We start from the raw sequence: 21,439 nt of genomic DNA, 5'->3' as shown, positions 1-21,439 counted from the left end.
CTAAATAGTATAATATTTGGGGGATTGTTGGACCTCTGTATCACAGATTAAACATATTTTATAGACCTTTTCTTCTAAAGCAACCTGTAGTGAGTTTTAAGTCCAAGAATACTATTACACCTTTTAAAAAAGTCTTTCAAAATACTTCAAACACAGCAAAATAAAATCAAACATTTCTGATGCATTCAAATATAATGTTACATTATTTACAAGAAACAAATATCCCAGCCACAGTCACAACTTAGTTCAATGCTAAACAGTCTGAGAATTTCCAAATTATATTTAATCTGAAGAGTCTAATTCACATGAGCACTAAGAAAGTAGATATTTGAGCAGTTCTGAATGCATGTGAAGGAATAATTTGGTGAACAAGGCAAGTATCAAGAAACACAATGTCTGAGAAACAGAAGTAGGTTAGGATTTGTAGGTAAGAGTAAAAAACTTCACATCTTTTTGCCAAATAAATTCCTATTTTCCCCTCAAAAATCCAGCTCAGACACCACCTCTTTGAAGAAGCCTCTTCTGAACCCAAAGGCGGTATTAACTTCTACTCTGGTTCTCTGTGAGCCCTTTGTGCCTGAGGCTACTAGTACATGTATTGCTTTAGCAGAAATGTATTAGTTTACATGTGTATCTTACTAGATTAAGAAGCTCCTGGAGCCAGATATTGTGCTTAATCATCTCCGTGGCCCATGGTGAGCACTTGTTTGAATGAATGAATGAATGAATGAATGAGATGTAAAACCACAAGTTGAAGCCATAGGTTGGCATAAAATACCTGATAGGAAAAAATTAAGATATTTGGGAAAATATAATCTTAAGACTCTAATGAATAAAGTATTAATCACACTTTTTTCAAGTAAAAAAAAGAAACAGAAGCGTAGCTGTACGCATAAAAGGATAGAGTACACAAAAGTGAATTCCATCACTCAACACGAGCTAAACGTGGTATGTATGACCTCATGTCTGGAGGTATCTCACATGTCCTCACCTACCTTACCTGGAGTAATTTCAAGTAAGCTTATAACTAATACTAACACAAAACTATTTCCCAGGGTTTCAAAATAAGTAAAAATCAGAAAATATAAAATCACATCTGTTTCTTCCTATGCCAAGTCTCTCTCCTTTCTACAAATTCACTCATATTCTCCACTGAGACAATGGACCAGGAATCAGCAGTCCTGTATTTTTTTGCCCTCACTCTGCCACCTACTTGGCGTGATGTTGTTGGGCAATGCCAACGCCATCTCTCTGAGCCTCCATCTCCTCCCTACATGAAATGGGAAGAAGAGTCATTTTCTTGCCTGTTTCCAGAACTATTGTAAGGCTCAGATCATTAAAAATCAAATGCAAAGCCATTCTCTTAACTCTAATATGAGAAAGCCCTCTAAAAATGGAACCTACTGAATTTCATTGGAGTAGAGTATTATTATTGTTTGATATTTGTGATGTAGCAATCTGCACATCTAATTCTGAACAGCCACCTTCACCACTCACACAACACATGGCTGAATATGTAAGATACAAATGGCAGAAGTGTACCACTGGCTGTGTTTATTAAATCATGACACTCATGTTTTAATCCTATCTATCAATTATACAAAAACTTTAATTGAAATTTTGGCTACAAAATATCCAATTGATTTAATCAATCAATTTCTCTTGAAACTAATATTTGCTGCCCTAGCCGGTTTTGCTCAGTGGTTAGAGCATTGGCTAGTGGACTGAAGGGTCCTGGGTTCGATTCCAACCAAGGGCAGGTACCTAGGTTGCAGGCTCCGGCCCTGGTGAGGGAGGTAACCAATCAATGTGTCTCTCTCACATCTATGTTTCTTTCTCTCTCTCTCGCTCTCTCCCTTCCACTCTCTCTGAAAAAGCAATGGAAAAGATATCCTCAGGTAAGGATTAAAAAAATACATTAAAAAATAATAAACTAGTATTTGCTGTGGGTTTTTAAAATATTTTAACAAATACATTTCATACTACATATATTTTATACTTTTAGCAAAGATTCAAGGACACTATTAAGTTAGGAAATTTACTTTTAAACTTTCTGTGTGTACATATATAAACTGTTATAGCAATAGATCATTTTTAGAAAAAAGTTTATAATTTTGGAAATATTTCCAAACAACTATTTCATAATGCTTTCTCCATAAAACTCCTTCAATAAAGCAATGAGGCTTTTTTCTACAGATGTCATTTTATTTGATGTAGCAGAGTGTGTTTTACTTGGGGAGGGTTTTTTAAATATTTTCTAGATCTAATGCTTTTGGTAGCCACTTGCCATCAAAAAAAGTTCTACAGATACGGAACCTTTCTCTTTTTGCTCAAGGTAATCCCAGAGTTGGCATTCAAGTTCAGGAGTGCTTTGCAGCACTTTTCCACAAGAAAAGCAGACAACCTTATATAGAGGATTTTAAAAACTACTTACCTCATTGTAAATAATTGTAAAGATTACACTATATAAAGTAATTTAATCCATAAATTCATTTAATCATACATGACACATAACAGTTCATGCTGAAATACAAAGGAAGTAAATAAATGAGTAAAGATGCCACTCTCAGTCCCTCTGCATCGTGAAGTCCGTCCACCTTTCCCTTAACATACCTGCAGAAAACATTGTCTAAAAAATGGACCAGGTGAAGACCCAGTGCCAACCCATACCACAGAATAAAACTTTTATTTCTTACTTATTTAAAAAAGGAGCATTTATTGTCTTGCATACTCACTGGGATATATTCAGTCTCCAGAGTGAGTTAAAAATGGAGAAAAACAAGAGAATTTTCATATAGATTTTATTTTACATTATATTTCATTCTTTTAAGTCTTTACCTTTAGAGCAGTTTTAGGTACACAGAAAAATTGAGCAGAAAGTTCCACATATCCCTTGCCCCCTAAACACCCAAAGTCTCTTCCACTATCAACATCCTGCACCAATTTGTTACAAGTGATGAACCTGTGTCGACACAGTACCCAAAACGCACAGATTAGGGTTGACTCTTCGTGTTGTACATTCTATGGGTTTTGACAAATATATAATTACTTGCACTCACCATTACAGTATCACACAGAATAGTTTCACTGCCCTAAAAATCCTCTATTCATCCCTCCTCCTATTCATCCCTCCTCCGCCCCACCAACCCCTTGCAATCACTGATCTTATTACTGTCTCCATAGTTTTTATATTAACTTTTAATCTTTCTCTCCAAAATCTTTTAAAACTTTCTTTTTTTTCTATGTTTTATGTTACAGAGCTTGTTGAACAATAACACATGTATATGTTTTAAAGGAATAAATGTACATATATTTAGCCCAGAAATAAGAGTGGCCAATCAGCAAGTTTGGAGAGGACTCCTCTGTATCACTTGGTGAGTAACTGGAGGATCCAACGGAGCTGGCTGGCTCTTCCCCTACTGGTGCTGAGGAAGGAAGGCGCAGCTGGACTTGTCCCCAGAGACAAAAACAGTAAGAACGAACCTAGGATCAGAAAAGCAGGGCAGGGCCTCAGGAGCAGCCGCATCCAGAAGACTATCTATAGCCCACCACACCTGGTAGGAGTGTGTCCCACGTTACCTCACACCCAGATGTAAACCCCAATAATCAGAAACCTCATCTACATAAGCACAGAAGCATTGCCGAACTCTAGGGTACAACACAAATTTAGTATTTCATAGTTTCTATGGGCCTGGCATGGGTCAGCTGGGTCCTCGGCTCAGGGTCTCACCTGGCTGAAATCAAGGTGTCAACCGGAGCTGTGATCTCATCGGAGACGCCGAGTCATCTTCCAAGTTGTTGACTGAATTTAGTTTCTTAGGTTCCAGAAGGAAGGTCTCCATTTTCTTGATGGCTGTGAGCCAGGGTCACTCTCGGCTCCTAAAGACTGCCCTGCCCCCAGGTCCTTGCCAAGTGGACCCCTCCCTTCTCAACACGGCTGCTTGCTTTTATTCAGGCCAGCAGAAGAGCATCTCACCAACACTTCACCGCCCTTTAAAAGGCTCGTCTGAGCGGGTCAGGCCCATCCAGGATAATCTCATATTTACTGGTCTTGCCCACCCTCAAGAGGAGGAAATTAATTGCACAGTGCAATTGCACAGCACACCAGAGAAAGGGTCTTGTGGGCCACGTTAGAATTCTGATTACCGCAACCCAAACCACATGCCTTGACAAAAATTAACTCAAAATTGACCACAGATTTAAATGTAAAACATAAAACCAGAAAAGTTTTAGAAGAAAATGTGGAGAAAATCTCTGACCTCTAGGGCTTGATGAAGAGTTCTAAGACATGATACCAAAAGCATAATCCATAAAAGAAGAAAAGACAATTAAAAGAACTTCATCAAAATTTAGAACTTCTACTCTACAAAACATCTTGTTACGAAGATTAAAAGACAGGCTACAGAGAGGGGGAAATATCTGCAATATAGACACCTGACAGGGGAAAGTATTTACAATATAGACGCCTGCCTATATTTGCTCACTGACTGTCACAGCAACACCGGGTAATCTGGGGCTATAGTACAGCCTGGAGCCTCAAAGGAGTCACTGAAATCTGATGGGCATGTGCACTCTGCTCAGCTTTCCACTCAAAGTCAATCCCACATCTGCCTGAAAGGACACAAAGGAAGGTGAACCCCGCACTCTATGACCAGGAATCATCAAATGAGTTGGAAAGTGTGAGAGTAAATAAAACCTAGGCTTGATCACCTTTGCCCAAAGGTTTTCTCACTTCCTCTCTAGTTCCCATCCTCTGAGGCTTGCCTGGACCCCAGGTCTAACAACGGTTACTATGTGCCAGGCACCACATTATGAGCTTTGCATATTCTTCTGGCAATAATCCTGTAAGACTCATATTATTTCTACTTTACAGAACACGAAACTGAGGCTCAGTGATGCTACTAAGTACCTTACCTACCCAAGGTCACCGAGCTAATAAAGAATGGAACTGGGATTCAAGTCCATGTCTGTCCAGTTCCAAAGCTCATTCTCATTCTATGTATGGCAAGTTTATTTGTTTGTTTTTAGCTCTCATACAAAGTTTCTCAATGAAGTAAACAGAATTAACCTAGACTTCCCAAGTTTCATAAATTGCACAGCAAGTCTAACACAATATTCATCTGTGTCCATTTCATCCATGCTCTCTCCTTTGTTGACTAAAAAAGGTAGTTTTGTTGTGAAATCAGGTTTTCAAAGATCTCAAACTCAATTAAACAACACTGACTCTGAGCTACCAATTTTCACTTATGTAATATAAATGAATATTTATTTCAAGTAAAAGAACTTCACATATTTTCTTAGGGATTTCATTCATTCTGTAGAATGGGTTAAATAAACATTTGTAACAAATTAATGAAACTCTATCCAAATATGTCACGTATTTCTACATTTACCTCAAAATATATTTTGATTCTAGAAAAATATAATTTGAAAGAAGGCTGTAAGATTATTTTAATGAGAAAAAATTAAATTAAGCTTACAATTATAGCAAATCTACTATCCATGCAATAGATTTTGAAAAAGGAGAAAACTTGGAAAACAATTTCTAGTGTATTTAATTGACTTATACGTGTGAAATGACAACGTGTTGTGCATCTCCCAGCAGCCTGGCTTAAGGATCTGATATCATCAGTGAAGGCTGAAGAAGCAAGGCACCACAACAGCGGCATCCCAAATCCTGCCACACAGGCCTAGCTCACCTGACACGTAAATTCTGAATGAGGCCCGTGTACACTGTATATATTTATAGAGGGAATGAGATTCTAAGAAGTTACATTTCATTTCCATTTTAAGATTGGGGAAGACTTTTCTCTTGCCACATCTGGAAAATTTTCTGGCAGAAAAATGACCTTTCCTTTATGAAAAAACCAGGATCTTGGTGAACCATCTCTCACATGAGATGTTTTCGCATTCCTAGACAGCCCATTTTTGCCCCTGGGTATCCTAAGGGTTTGTGTGCAGTACCAGGGTTGCTGTTTTCTTTAGAGACTGGCCCAGCCCACTGCGGTCCACTTAAAACTATGCACTCCTACTTACTTGGTAAAGGGCATGGTTAAAAACATGTGTAACTAGATATTTAATGCAATGTGCACACACATACTGGACTGCTTTATAGTGTTGATGGTGACAATGATAAGGATAGTAAATTGTCAGGTTATTAGGAGAAAAAATTTAGTTGCAAATGAACAACCTCCTTGGTCAAGCACAACTGAAGACAAAATAGAAGCAGTGTTGTACATAGTTCAGGTATGTTTCTCGTTGGTGTTATTTTATGTAAGAAAAACAAGAATCAAAGTTCATTTTTGCTTTTTGCCATTTGAGATGGCCCTGGACTTGACTTATCCCATCACTCAAAATTTTTACTGGCACCACTTTGAAGGATGTAAATATAGTAGCTTCTCAGGTATGAGGAACCTCATGGGGAACCATACTCGGCAGAGTTGCAGAATACTTCTGCAGCAGGTTTTTGAAAATGATGTTTTCTTTATATCATGTTTAGACTCTAAACTTTCTTCTGGCCTCCATTCAACCATGGCATATACAACTTAAATGTGCCAAAAACAAGACCAATTCTTTTTCTAATATGTTATTTCCAATCAGAATTGAATCAAGGCCAATCCTGAGGCTAAATGCAGCTTCTAGATTGATGGTGATTACTGCTCTTATTATGCAAAAGTTACTATAAAGAAAGACCAAAGGGATAAAAAAATGACATGTTGGTTTCCTACAAGAGTATGAAAAAGGGATCATCAAAATAAACAGAGACTGAAAAAAAGAGTTCCTCTTGGAAACTACTGCATAAGGACATGAAGCCATATAAAGGAACAGTGATCTTAGAAAATTCTAAGAGGAATGAGTTTTTCAGAAGATATTATTAAATCAATAATAATAGCCCGGCCAGGTGTGGCTCAGCGGTTGAGCGTTGACCTAGGATCCAGGCGATCGGGGTTCAATTCCCGGTCAGGGCACATGCCCGGGTTGCGGGCTCGATCCCCAGTCGGGGGCGTGCAGGAGGCAGCTGATCAATGACTCTCTCATCACTGATGTTTCTCTCTCTCTCTCTCTCCCTCTCCTTTCCTCTCTCTGAAATCAATAAAGATTTTTTTTTAATTTTTTAAAATAAATCAATAATAATAATAGTAATGAGAAAAAGGGAGAGGAGGTAAAACTACCTTGCTTTAGGAAATTGAAAGTTTAAGCAATATACAAAATGTTCATCATATGGTGAATTATACAACTGGCACTGGATTTATTAATATGTTCCAAAATATATCCTGATAAAGGAAGAGATTAATGAGAATAGTTACCATTTCTTGAGCACCTATTATGTCTTGACATGACTGGCAATTTTATGATGGAAATTATTAGACTGCTTTGGATTCTATTGACATAGAGATAAGATTTAATATGATATGAGGGTACAGTTGAGTTTTTTTATTCAATTGTGATGGTGTGAGCTGGAATTCAGGCAATCTAGCTTTGTCCAAATGTCAAAATCATAACATCTGGCACTGATATATAGAAATGTTCATGTGGCTCAGTTGGTTGGAGTGTCGTTGGTGCACAGAAAGGTTGCTGGTTCAATTCCTGGGTTGTGGGTTCGATCCCCAGTCCGGGCACATACGGAAAGCAACTGATCAACGTGTCTCTCTCACATTGATGTCTCTCTTCCTCTCTCTAAGAACTTAATTAATTATTTTTAAAAACACAATTTCCTGACTCACATTTAGTCTTTAATGCTCCCACGTGACATTTTTATTCACCCTCTAGAATGAGTAAGAAACTGAAACAAAGGGCACTGTGGTCCCTAGGCCTCCTATGGATCACCAGGGGTCAGGGATCTCAACAAGCCGGCCGTTGCTTGCTCTCCTAACCCAGTCACCTGTCTGGATACCAGGACAGCCGGCTTCTCCAGAGCCTTTGAGAGTCTGCATTACCTTCTCTAATGGGAACAAATTAGAAAGACAGGTGAAAAAAGATTAGCAGGTTAAATGACAAAGAATTTCATCCATTCTGCTTTCAATACATAAAGTAGGGGGGACCCCCCCAAAACAATGTCTCAGGGGATTTCTACTCACATAGAACAAAATTGTGCCTTGAGTTTGCAAGCAGGTATTAGACTTGAGGAAAATAAAGCTATTAGAGTCATAAATGATTCGCATATAACACGAAGTCTCTGAGTTTTCAGATGGCACAAAACTGCTACACAATTCCCTCATGACCCAAAACAAAAAAAGCAAAAGATACTAGATATTATATTTAAATTTCACTCAAAAACAGCATCCCACAGGCTAAAATTGCCTCACTACAAGAAAAGCAAAGACTCGCACTAAAGCAATAACATGTTATTTGTGTGAAATGTTTTAGAAAGCTGATACAAAACCTTATTTGAACCTTGGAACCAAATGAGTTTTGGAGCTCAAGACTTTTAGGATTTAGGGAATAAGGGGCTTATACTATAAAATAAGTAACACTTGGGGTCTGGGGCAGCACGTTCTAACCAAATATGTTCTACCACAAAACATTAAATAATTGCAGTAAGGGGGATAAACTGAGACTACGAAGAGCCTCACGTAGGTTCTTCTCAGGTTTTCCCACCAAGTCATCAGTTTTCTGAACATTTTGTTCCTACCTATCGCTCAATGCTAACAAGAAATTTAACCTCTTAATCTGCATTAATTAAAAACTTGGTGATAATATGAGAGACCCAAAACTTTCAAATAATAAAAAAATAAAATAAAATAAATAAATAAAAATTAATTTAAAAAACTTTCACTTGATGAAGAACCCTAACATTCCTCAACTCACACACACTCTCTCGGTAATATCACAGCTGCTATCTGGTGAGGGTTTTGTGAAAGGCCCTGCACTAATGTCCCCCAAAGACTTTTCTTTCTATTTTGTCCTAAGACATAATTTAATAAATGTACAGGGTTCAACTGCAAGTTTTAACTTAATCATGATTTCCTCCTGGATTTTAGAACATGGAGTTTCTTCTTTTAGATTTTAAATTGTGTGGCAAAGTCCTTCTACCAGGTAATCATTCAACTGTAGATCTAAGGTCTGAGGACTTTTTAAGCTTTATTTGTAAATATAGAAATTGTGCCGCTTTTCAGAAGGTCATAGATATCACTCAGCCTTCTTCAATGTCAACCTGCTAAACCCCCAAACACATGAACAGACCCAGGTGCTGTCTTCACTTTAGGGCTGTTTTCTCTGTTCTGTTCAGCTGATGAAGTTTTACCAAGCCAGGCTCCTTTGGATTCATATGCATTACAAAACAGACTCGCAGCAGAGTGCTGTCCTGCAACGCTGAAGCAAACCTATCTGCTCCATGTGAGTTAAATGGCCCTCACTTAGAAAAGTTAAAATATCAGTATCTCAGGTTTTCTTCAGTGAGATGCTTCTTAAGTTAGTATTCCCCCCAAAGTTATACCTCTTTCTAGCCAGAACTATGAGACTTTTGGCCACTGAAAAAAAGGGGGGGTAGGGGGCTACTACTACTATTAATATAGGCTCTGAAGCTGAAACGCATTTAAAGCTTCAAAATTACTCCACATTGCACTGGTTACTTCACATGAAGCACTTACCCAACCTCAAATAAAATATTTTTTTAAATGTAATTCTGGTAACTCCAAGTTTAAATGAGTGGGGAGAGGAAGATTTCCTATCATTTGAAAAGGTTTAGGATCACTTTTAGCTCTCTTTTTCAATCCCTCTCTCTCTCTCTCTCTGTATATATATATATATATGTATATACACATACACACATATATATATACAGGGTGTCCCAAATATATGTATAGACACTTTAACAGCTGATTGCTCAATTTTGAAAATAAAATGTATTTTAATAAACATTGCCTTTATAAGTATTTTTAGTGTGTTTATACATTTTTGGGGCACCATACATACACACACATGAGAGTAGTAATAGTCCGGTTATTAAAATTTAAGGCATCTGTGGAATTACAAGAAATTGCTCTTGTACCTGGTTTTAGACTGAATGATTTACTGCATCTCCCTTAATCCTTAAATTGCATATTCACTGCTGTATTTTCCTCTAACTGCTGTCACTTAAATTGTCATGCAGAATAGGGCAAATCAGGGTCAGTTTATATAAGCGGCATCAATCTGAAGAACTTCATTAGTCTTTATTTCAAGGCATTATGCAAAGAAAACTGACATTAAGAGAGCCTTAACTGACAGCAAATGAAATCAATCAGCAAATCACTAAGCCATAATAAACTCACTCAATTTGTAGATAACCCTTCCTTTTCCAGGTCTTCACCTAGGCAGTCCATCAAACACTGTGTTTTGTCCAAGAAGCTAAAATGAATAGCAATTCTGCTGCAGCACTTGAAAGTTCAAGTGCTCGCAGGCTTCAGTCCCTCAATAATAAGCATTAAAAGGTATTATCTAGTAGGGTTACACTTATACTTAAATAGGCTTCAAAAAAGAAAAAAAAAAAGATAGAAAAGGGGTCAAATTTGGGATTTAGTTTTTGCCTCTTAACTTTAATGCCAAAGAAATTATGTGCCTATCAGTCAACAGCTTATCTACTTTAAGCTGACTAGAACTAAAAGTTGTAACAAAAACAAAAACAAAAAAGCTCTGCACTTTCATGTTTCGTGATTTTGTTTTTGGTTTTTACTAAGTGTGTCTCAAACATTTCACATACAGGCAAATATCACCATCTCAGAGTTGGAATTTGAAGTCCAAAAAAGAAAATATAAAAAGAGTAGCAATGCTTCAATTTCTTTGTATAATAATTATTCAATAGCAGCACAGGGTGGGCATTCGGTGTTTGCAATGGTTTTATACTGACCTATAGGGAAGCACTGAAGTCCTGGAACATTTCATTCTTTATACTGTGCATGTTGCTACTAAAGTGAAACTTGTATCAAACAGGTTAGCAGTCTAAAACCTCTGAGAGTCCAAACACTAGAATATTCCCGATATACTTAGGTCGCTTTCCCTGTTCCCAGGCTTGCTTGCAGTTCGGTCTAACACAGCTTACATTAATCTAGCACTTTCTAACGCAAAAAGCACGCTCATCTCCTCTGCTCTCCCCACAAGCCTGCGAAGGACAGAATGGAAGACAGGCCTCACCGTCCCCATTTAGAGATGAGGAAGTGGAGGCTCTGCCTTGGGGCGACCTGCCAGGCCTTCAATCCAGCCACTCTGACTCGCACTAGGCTTTCTCCAATACTACGTTGCTTGTCTCTTTCCCCAGCAAACAGAATTATTTTATAGCTTCCAAGCACTATGTTCTCAAGAAAGGAATTCTCATTCTGATCAACATGACGTTTCCAGCAAAACCCAATGACAGACAGAAAACTGCACAGATTCTTGGTTGCCAACTTGCTTATGATCTGACTTACCTGCTTGTCTTGTAGAAGGGCAAAAATCTCAACTTGAACTTGAAAACTAAGCAAGCTTACACCTGACCAAGGAGAATTTATATGCCAAATATTTAAAGGAAAACAATTCCAAAACTATCTAGTAGTGCCGTTTAACTTTCAAAGCTCTTTCATGCATGTCGTGTGATCTTCACAACTGCCCCAAGATGCAACAGGGCAGGTATCATCATCTCCATGTCTCAGGTGAGAAGCTGATGCAGGAGAAATGAGGGCTGAGAGCTCACAGAAAATAGTGGTTCTAGGACAGCGCTCCAGGAGCACTTGCAACTCCACAAGGGTGGCTGAGGATGACTCATATTCAGCCTTCACACGAAAAGACAATGCTGTGCTCCGTGAGAAAGACAGCAGTTAGATAAAGTGAGGAGAATTCCTGCCACCTGCGTGATCTGTGTGCGGGGGAAGGGTCCCATCTGCTCTGTGGCCAGTCCTATCACTTTCTAGGAAAGTTGCATAACCTCTCAACCTCTGGTGACACTGACTCTGCTATGGTTTTATTTTCTTCCTAATATTCTTCCTTGTAATAAGAACAGGAAGAAATGATAAAAGGAGGAGGGTGGGGAGAACTTTATGACTCAGGCCTAGTTGTTTAAGAATTCCTATCAGGTTTTACTTAGTGTCAGCTCAGGTCACCGGCAGCAGATCAGCTCCACAGGGAAATAACTCAGGAGTATTTTCAGCTGAGCTAAGGAGTAAGGAGTCGTGAGATTCCTCAGTGTGAGGCCTGGGCAGCGGGAAGCTGTAGGCAGATGCCCTGCCCTGCCCTACCCTGCCCTGCCCACAAATGTCAGCCTGTCGTTTTCAGAGGCAAAAAGAGATTACACCTCAACAACAACAAATTTTTAAACCTGTTGTTTCAGACTACCACTGTTCTGAAATAAAACCCATGACGCATGATGTACAATGTCTCATCTGCTAAATATTTTAAAAAAACAAAAAACGTTTTAGAACTCCTCGCTTTAACATATATTGCTTAGAAGTCTTCCTTATCAGTTAGGTGCCCAAGATTATGTTTTAACAACAGATGGGAAGAAAAATGCCCTTTTTACAATATATCTTTTAAAATAAAATATGAGGACTAATAAAAGAATGGAAACATATGTCACCTGGTAAAATATCTGAAACAAAAACACACACCATAATTTTACATTTTGAGTCTCAAGAGTCTGTCCTAAAATTCTGATCAATGCATCCCCCTCCTCCCCCACCCCCCACCACCCTCACCACCACAAAAAGAAGTGCAGATCAAAGAGGAAGAGGAAGGCAAGAGGGGTGGATGGATGGGAGGAAGGCGGGGTTGATACCAAAACTGCTCTAGTGAGGGGCATGCTAGGCCACGTCCCCAGCAAAGTCCTCCTGTTCATCAAAAACTACAACATCAGGAGGAGATACAGATTAAGGACAACAAGGCATAACTCGCAATGACTATAACCGATGTTCAAATGCTACTGTTTATTTAGTAATTATTATCCCAATTTGCAACACATCCTTAAAACCAGTCCTTCTGTACACATTAACACCTAACTCACACGTTATTTCATTTCATTTAGCCTTGTTTACAGTTCTGTTGCCAAGAAATTTCGACGAAATCATATATGCTTGTGCATTATCAAGTCTTCAGAGAAGAAGTCTAAAATTTTAACTAGCAAATAAAAATGTCTTTCTGACAATATTACATCAGAAGATGTCATTTGCTATTCCTGGTATCAACAGAAAAAAAATAACACACTAATTATTTTAATTATTTTGTTAATTCTCACACAAGGATATTTTTTCCATTGTTTCTTTTTTTTTTAGAGAGCGTGGAAGGGAGGGAGGGAGGGGGAGAGAGAGAAACATCAATGTGAGAGAGACACATCGATTGGTTGACTCCAACACATGCCCCAACTGGGGCCAGGGATTGAACCTGCAGCCCAGGTATGTGCCCTTGACCAAGAATTGAACCCCCAACCCTTTGGTTCTGGAGCCAATGCTCTCTAGTCACTGAGCAACACCAGCCAGGGTAGAACACTATTTCTTTTATTCATCCTCAAGGTAGACCTCGAGCCTAGGACATTTAGATTCCTCATTGGTACAATTTATATTTTGTGGAACTGTAGACTACAGCTGTCAAGCAGCTCGATGAGACAGAGGATGGTACCTTCCCATCAAAATACATTTATTCCCAGATAAATTTATTCCCAGATGACTTTTTCAGCTAATTGTGTTCCCCTAACAAACAGCTGTTCTCTGGGAAGTATTTTCCAACCTTTGAAGAAGGTAGCATTTCAACATTCTGTTTGACTCTATAGCCCAATTCTAATCATTTTACTTTTAAAAGATATTTTCATTTTAGAATTTAAAGAGAAGTGTACAAACTCTTCTAGATAACAACCATAGATAACCCCAGAATCTTTTTAATACCTTATAACTAAAACGACCCCACTCATCAAAAAGGTCAGATATCCCATAATCTCAAACATTCAAAGCACAGTCATGGGCCCAAAAATAAATTTAAAAGAATATATTTTGAGACAAGCAGCTGTCACAAAATATACTCTCTTTACTTTACCATGGAGACTCTTAAACTGAAACCTGTCAACTCTGTAAATTAAGGACCCAATGAAAATGAACACCTGAAAATCAGAGAAGACCTAAATTATAAAAGATAAAACTTTCTTTTAGGATCAGAAATAAAGAACCACACTTTTAATAGAAAACTAAAGAACGAATAAAAGTCATTTAGGAGCACACTAGAACAGGCTTTTTTAGGGGCAACCAGGGAGTATGTATCAAACACCTTAGCATGTACTTACTCTTAGCACAGAAGATCCACTAATTTACTCTAATGAAAAACATAAGAGATTGTACAAAAATTTTTATAAAAGGATATCCATTGCCACCTTACTCATAATAACCAGAAAAATTAATAACTCAAATATCCATAGATAGAAAAGTGATTAAACATACTGTCCTAGATGCATAGAGTGGAATATAACTCAATCCTCAACAATAATGAGGGAAATCTATATTGACTGACAAGAAGAACACCTGTGACATGTTATTACATTTAAAAATGTTTATAGCCCGGCCGGGCGTGGCTCAGTGGTTGAGCGTCAACCTAGGATCCAGGCGATCGGGGTTCGATTCCCGGTCAGGGCACATGCCCGGGTTGCAGGCTCCATCCCCAGTCGGGGGCGTGCAGGAGGCAGCCGATCATGACTCTCTCATCATTGATGTTTCTATCTCTCTCTCTCCCTCTCCTTTCCTCTCTCTGAAATCAACAGATATATTTTTTTTAAAATGTTTATAAAACAGTGTGGCCCCATTATTGTTTAAATATATACAGACATGTTATATACAAATGAGATGCACGAGTGTTTGTATTTATGACTAAAAAATAACTAGAATGAGTATAAGAACATGTACCAAAATGTTAACACTGGTTATCTCTGAATGGCAGAGTTTCAAATGATCTTAATTTTCTTCTATGCTTTTAAGAGTCTGATTTCTTATTGTCATAATCATGTACAACCTTTTTTAAAAGCTAATTTTCAATATTAGCAAAATTTCTATGAAGTTGTAGTGTTTGTTTTTAATTCTCACCTGAGGATATGTTTAGAGAGGAAAGGGGGGAAGAGAGAGAGAAAGAAAGAGAAACATCAATGTGAGAAACATCAATTGGTTGTGTCCCCCCCCCCCACTGTACACACCCCAACTGGGGATCGAAACCAAAACCTAGGCACGTGCCCTGCCCGGGAACTGAACCCACAACATTCTGGTGTATGGGACAATGCTCCGGCCAGCTGAGCCACCCAGCCGGGGCTGAAGTTGTAGTGTTTAAAGGCAAAACGCCATTATACACCCGAATACTTTATACTGTTGTTATAGCATTACAGTTCATATCTATAATGGTGAACAAGCATCATAAAATTTTTAAGTATATTATATTATATTTTTAAGTATATTTTTTCTTTAAAAAACAGCATTTGACATATTTAGCAAGATTTCCATTCAAAATGGCTCCTTTTCAGGTTTTAAAAAATCAGATGTCTGAAAATTCACTTATGTGGCTGGGATATCATGAAGAAGAAAATACCTAAGTGATGCAATCTCTCGAGTAAAGTTGCCCAGCATCTCTTCGACGTCTAACTATGCCAGAAGGAGAAGCTTCTGGTACAGCGATTAGGAGGCTCCTGCACCGAGAGCAGAGATCCATGTAAAACACACCAGGAGTGCGTCTTGGTATTTTTGTTCCCTCACAGTTTAGGAACAGAAAAAATAAGAACAAAATTCCCTTCAAGATGCTCTTTATGGTTTAACTTTAGAAATACAACAACATGGCTGGAAGTAACTTCTATGCCTGGAAAATAAGCATGAATGTAAAAAAACTATGGTATCCCGAAAGTCGCGGGCATAACACTAACAAAAACACACCATACCAAATACGGACGATGTCATGACACGGCGGGCAGGGGTGATTAAGGGATTACTGTATTTATTATGGTGAAGACTCTGTTGTTTAAAATCTTCATAAATAAGCGGTTTCACAATGAAGCCTTTCTAATGAAGTGTTTATAAACACGTATTTGTAAAATATACTATTTCCAGAGGTATAGTTATTACGCACTAATCCTTTAACACCTTTTATGAGATGGTTTGGGGGACTTTTTTCCTTTTAAATGCAATGGGACTAGAAGTTAAAAATTGATCCCAAGTCGCTCAAAGGCACGTCCGCTGAGGCGCGCGGCCTCCTGCGCCAGCCTCCCGGTGTCAGATTCAAGTCCTGCTCCCGCCGCCCGGCCTCCCGGGGTCGGATTCAAGTCCTGCTCCCGCCGCCCGGCCTCCCGGGTCCGATCCAAGTCCTGCTCCCGCCGCCCGGCCTCCCGGTGTCGGATTCAAGTCCTGCTCCCGCCGCCCGGCCTCCCGGGTCCGATCCAAGTCCTGCTCCCGCCGCCCGGCCTCCCGGGGTCCGATTCAAGTCCTGCTCCCCCAGCCCAGCCTCCCGGGGTCCGATCCAAGTCCTGCTCCCCCAGCCCAGCCTCCCGGGGTCCGATCCAAGTCCTGCTCCCCCAGCCCAGCCTCCCGGGGTCGGATTCAAGTCCTGCTCCCGCCGCCCGGCCTCCCGGGGTCGGATTCAAGTCCTGCTCCCGCCACCCGGCCTCCCGGTGTCGGATTCAAGTCCTGCTCCCGCCGCCCAGCCTCCCGGGTCCGATTCAAGTCCTGCTCCCGCCGCCCGGCCTCCCGGGGTCGGATTCAAGTCCTGCTCCCGCCGCCCGGCCTCCCGGTGTCGGATTCAAGTCCTGCTCCCGCCGCCCGGCCTCCCGGGTCCGATCCAAGTCCTGCTCCCGCCGCCCGGCCTCCCGGGTCCGATCCAAGTCCTGCTCCCCCAGCCCAGCCTCCCGGGGTCCGATTCAAGTCCTGCTCCCGCCGCCCGGCCCCCCGGGGTCCGATTCAAGTCCTGCTCCCGCCGCCCGGCCCCCCGGGGTCCGATTCAAGTCCTGCTCCCGCCGCCCAGCCTCCCGGGGTCGGATCCAAGTCCTGCTCCCGCCGCCCGGCCTCCCGGGTCCGATCCAAGTCCTGCTCCCCCCGCCCAGCCTCCCGGGGTCCGATTCAAGTCCTGCTCCCGCCGCCCGGGTGCGAGGCCGGCCCCGGGCTGGGGGGGGGGCAGCTCGCCCAGTCCTCGAGGCGCCTGCACGCTCGCGGCCGGCGAACTAATAAGCAGCGTGTTCACAACGTGCCCTCACCATTCTGAGCACTGCAGAGGCACTACCCACTCCTCGCCTGTCCCTAACACTGTCCCCCCAAAACTGAGAACCTTTATTCTTTCACCTTGCAGCTGCAGCAGAGCCCGCGCAGTGTAAGTCGCCTTCCAGCTGACCTCTGTGGGACCCCTGCCCCCACTAGTTGCACAGATGGAGTGTGCCCTGCGCCACGCCCTCCCTTCATTCTCTCCAGGCGTTTTCTGTCCCTCCCCCCCCCCCCCCCCCCCGCTAAGAAAAAACAGTGAGCCTTGGTTTGCAAAGGCAGAAAGGCACGATTAAAAACACGAATGGGCCGGTTGCCCCGCGCCCGGGATACGCAGCCTTCGCGATCCACTCCGTCTGGACGACCCGCGCGGCGTTCTCCGCGGGCGGGTGGGCGCAGAGCCCCCACCCCCGGGACCTGCGGGACCAGGTGGGCTGTACGGAGGCGCTCACCGCAGCTGGGGCACGAGACGCCCAGCGAGTGGGAGCTATTGGGGCCGTTCTTGGCTAATAGCTGAGGGGGATGGAGACACAAACGTTTATTACATGCCTGCTAATATTTGCAAAATATTAAATCACTGCATAACATGATTATTAAAAACACAAAATTCAGAGACTAAGGTGATGAGCGCAGGTTATTCTGCGCGCAGCCCTCTGCGCTCGGCCACCAGCGCCAGCCGGTCCAATCGCGGCGGTTTTGTCCTTCCCGGGCTCGCGGGGACTGATAGGCTATCATGCGGGAGAGAGAGCTCAGGTACAATTCCAAACTTGCCATAGGAGCTCAGACAAGGAGTTTTAGTGGCAATGGGGCCTCACTGCAACATCAAGTAACGTGGGAAAGGAAGTAGGGAAATAACACTTAATCTTGACCAAAATTATTTCAAGCTTTTGAAGAAACAAGGGAGATTGTAGGAACCAAATGGAAAGATACAGAGAAAAAGATCCTAAATAAGCATTTTTCAAAATAAAACACGCCACACACCCTTAAAAGTAAGGAGAACAAGCTACTGTTGCTTGCTGTTCTTTACAGGGGTCCCATAGCGGCTGCAAAAAGGGCGGCCACCACCACGGCCTGCTCTCCCTGGGCTGGGCCCCGGGCTCTGCACTTCACAGCACCGCCTCACTCAGTCCTGCTACAAGCCTGAGAAATGGGTAGATAACACTTTTTTGCAGATAAGGAAATGGAGGCTAACAGTGAGCAGATCTCAGAGACTACTAAACGGAATTTTCTCCTGTAGGAGAGCGTCAATCACGTGCTCTTCTGGGCCCAGAGAGGAAAAGGCAATCCCCTCATCGTCTTCACCTCTTACTGGTGCTCCCTGGTCTTCCTTCTGTACAGAATCATTCCTATCATAACGCTTGCCCTGTTGGAAAAGACAGGCAGGGCTGTCTAGGAAAACTTCAGCAACCACCGCTCTAATGATGCCTGTGTAGGTTGGCCAAAGGGTCCACAGGTCGTCACAACCAGCACAGTGACCCTCTCCTCATCATAACCAAAGGACGTGTGCGCACTGAATGCCTCACTCCACCAGCACTGAGTACAAAGCTAAACAAACACGAAATTCCCGAATGTGCAGCCACACTTAGTGTCAATATATGTATTTATATACGGTAAAAAGGTAAAAAGTAGAGTTCCATATTAGCCTGTCAAATGGAAACAAAATCTTTTATCTGTGAATCTGTCTACAGTACAGCATAAACTATGACCTAAATCATACATAGATGCAGAGTGAACATTTTTGTAAATGTAAGAAAAACTCCACTATAGATTTAAAAGATTTTACTCTTATCATTTAACACAGGTGTCTGGATTTTTTAGTGTCAGATTTTATCAGTAAAGCTTTGCAGTCAAACACACCTAAATTTACATCCAGGCTCAGGGCCCTGCTGTTTACCTGGTGTTGATTTTAGGAGAGTTATCTAAACTCTCTTATAGTAAACTGTAAAATGGAGATAATGCCACCCACTTGACAGGTTCATTGTGAGAATTAAAGAAATCATGTATTAAAGAGCTAAGCATGATACCTGGTGCATAGTAAGTGCTCACTGAAATACTATTATTATAATTAAGGCCGTAAGTTAATACAGTGCCTTTCTTCTCAAAGTACTCAAAGCATATCACCAACTGTGTGTGTGAGGGTGGGTGTGGGTGTGGGTGTCTGTGTGTATGTGTAAAACTCTATTATGGTCCATATCATGTGTTCTTCTCTGCATAGAACACTAAACCAAAATATATTATTACTAAACTACAATGTATATTACAGCATGTCAAGGCAAAACTCACCCAAGGGTTTAGGTATACGGTAACATGCATAACTATTTTTATTAGAACTTGGAGAAAAAAGCAGTTTAAAACATAGGTCTATACATTTCCTTCTTGCTATTCACAAATGTCAAAACCATAGAGAGTTCATGGTTTGCCCCAAAAATGGCATCCCAAGGAATCAGTCTCTTTCCAAATCACCCAAATCTACAGTTTGGTGGAAGTCTTTATTTGTGAATTATGAAAAGTATTAAGCCCTTTGAGTTTCTGAATCAAGTAAAGGATTCTTTTACAACCACTAGAAAAGTTTCAAATCATACTGTACTAATGGCTACAATGAATTCATAAATAATGATAATAAAATTTAAAATGTACACCTTAATCTTGTACTAAACAATGGTACAGTATGGTAGCCTATAACTGGAAATAAAAATATTTTATGCTTAGTTTTACAATTACATATATCTTAGAATATTAATGGACAATCTAGTGAAAGAAACAACTAGTGTTTACTTTTTCTCTGTAGAGCATTAATTTGAGTATGAACAACAAATTAAATTAGGCTATGGAACATGTAGAAAAATTAACATTAGCCCCACCTAGACTGACAATAATTTTGTAAAAAATTAGAATTTCACAGGGGCATAAACTGAAGAATGAAAAAGTTTATTTCAAACCTCAAAATGTGAAACACAGACTGTTTTAAGAGATATTGGTCTTTTAAATACAATAAAAATCGAGAGTGCCTGTGAACACAGACAAACTCTTCTGAAATGTCAGGCCCCCTGCAGTTTAGATCATGTTCATACATTCTCCTAGTAAAGGCACTGGATATTTTAAGGAGAACAAAGCAAATATTGAATTTTGTTTTGTCTAATTTAAGAAAATTTTTAACCCTAAGGAATAAAATCACACAATAGTAACCTAGAATAGAAAGATACATGCAGCATCTGAAAATGACTATGTTTTTGAAAATGATTTTCTTTATTAAGTTTTTTCTTAAAATTATTTGAGATTTTGTGATTTGGTGCTTTGAGTTTCATAAATGAAATAACCCAGTTTGCACATATTACAATGGTCATTAAAACTAAACCTTAAAGGGCAAAATACTCTATAATGTCGAGCACAGTTCTAGATTTGCTGAAATTAAATAAATCACCATGTAAGAAATGTTGGATAGACTTTGAAATTAACATGGAAAATTTTCAAATATCTCTCCTGATAATTTTATCTAAGGTGATTTATTTTAAAACAGCAGGAGCTACAAATTGAGACTAGCTTAAAAAGATAACATCCTAGTGTCTTATTGTCCTCTGCTGATTAAAAAGTATTCTTTGAAACTGTACTTAGCTATAAAAGATATATTTTCTTGGTAAAAAAAAAAAATACTTTTCGAGATTATTTAATAGGCTGGATCAAGGCTTTAAAGAAAAAAAACAAAAAACAATTATATGTGAAATACAGTGTTACATAAAAGAAGAAAAATTATTTGCATCTCCATTATGTTATTCACAACACTTTGAGGCCTTCCTTCTCTCCAGTTAGTACAATTTCTTCTTCTCTATGTCTCAAACAGTAACAAACAGTGTTATTTAGACTCTAACCTGGCACGCCACCACCTCTGGCCCGCCCTTGAGCCCCTCCACTGCAAAGGTCTCCAGGTGCAGTTTGGGTAGCTGCAGGGTGAAGTCATTCCTACTTGCCGCAGTCCGTGACAGCGAGATCTGATCTCTGACCTAAAGGGAAAAAAACAGCATCAATGGTAATTCCCCTTCAGACACATTAACTGGGATGAACTGGGTCCCCCTGAGCCCACTGAGTGGACTTGCATTGATCGCTGGACCTGAAATCCATGAATAAATTTAGGACTAATTGATTTTTCGTTGCAAATAAATCTCTAATTCAGAGTGCTGGGGGAGAATGTTAAGAAGAAAAAGCATCCTCCTGCTTGAAATGAGGGAGGAAGAAGAGTCGCTGGAGCTCTTCTGATCAAGAGGTGCTGAATTATTTTTCGCTGCTCCACCCTGAAA

The 21,439-nt window shown here is 40.5% G+C and overlaps 1 protein-coding gene across 1 annotated transcript in view; it reads right to left on the bottom strand.

Annotated features, from left to right (window-relative positions):
- Positions 1 to 21,439, bottom strand: part of CCDC171 (coiled-coil domain containing 171) — a 237,488-nt gene that overhangs the window by 40,014 nt on the left and 176,035 nt on the right. Inside the window, exon 25 of the mRNA XM_081151147.1 lies at positions 21,014 to 21,145. Within this exon, the coding sequence (XP_081007273.1) occupies positions 21,014 to 21,145 (132 nt within the window). The remainder of the gene's footprint in view (positions 1 to 21,013; positions 21,146 to 21,439) is intronic.

The sequence above is a fragment of the Miniopterus schreibersii genome (genome assembly GCF_964146895.1).
Source record: "Miniopterus schreibersii genome assembly, chromosome: 11".
Lineage (NCBI taxonomy): Eukaryota > Metazoa > Chordata > Mammalia > Chiroptera > Miniopteridae > Miniopterus > Miniopterus schreibersii.
The sequence above is the reverse complement of the archived record's forward strand: the minus strand, read 5'-3'. Positions and strand labels throughout refer to the sequence as shown.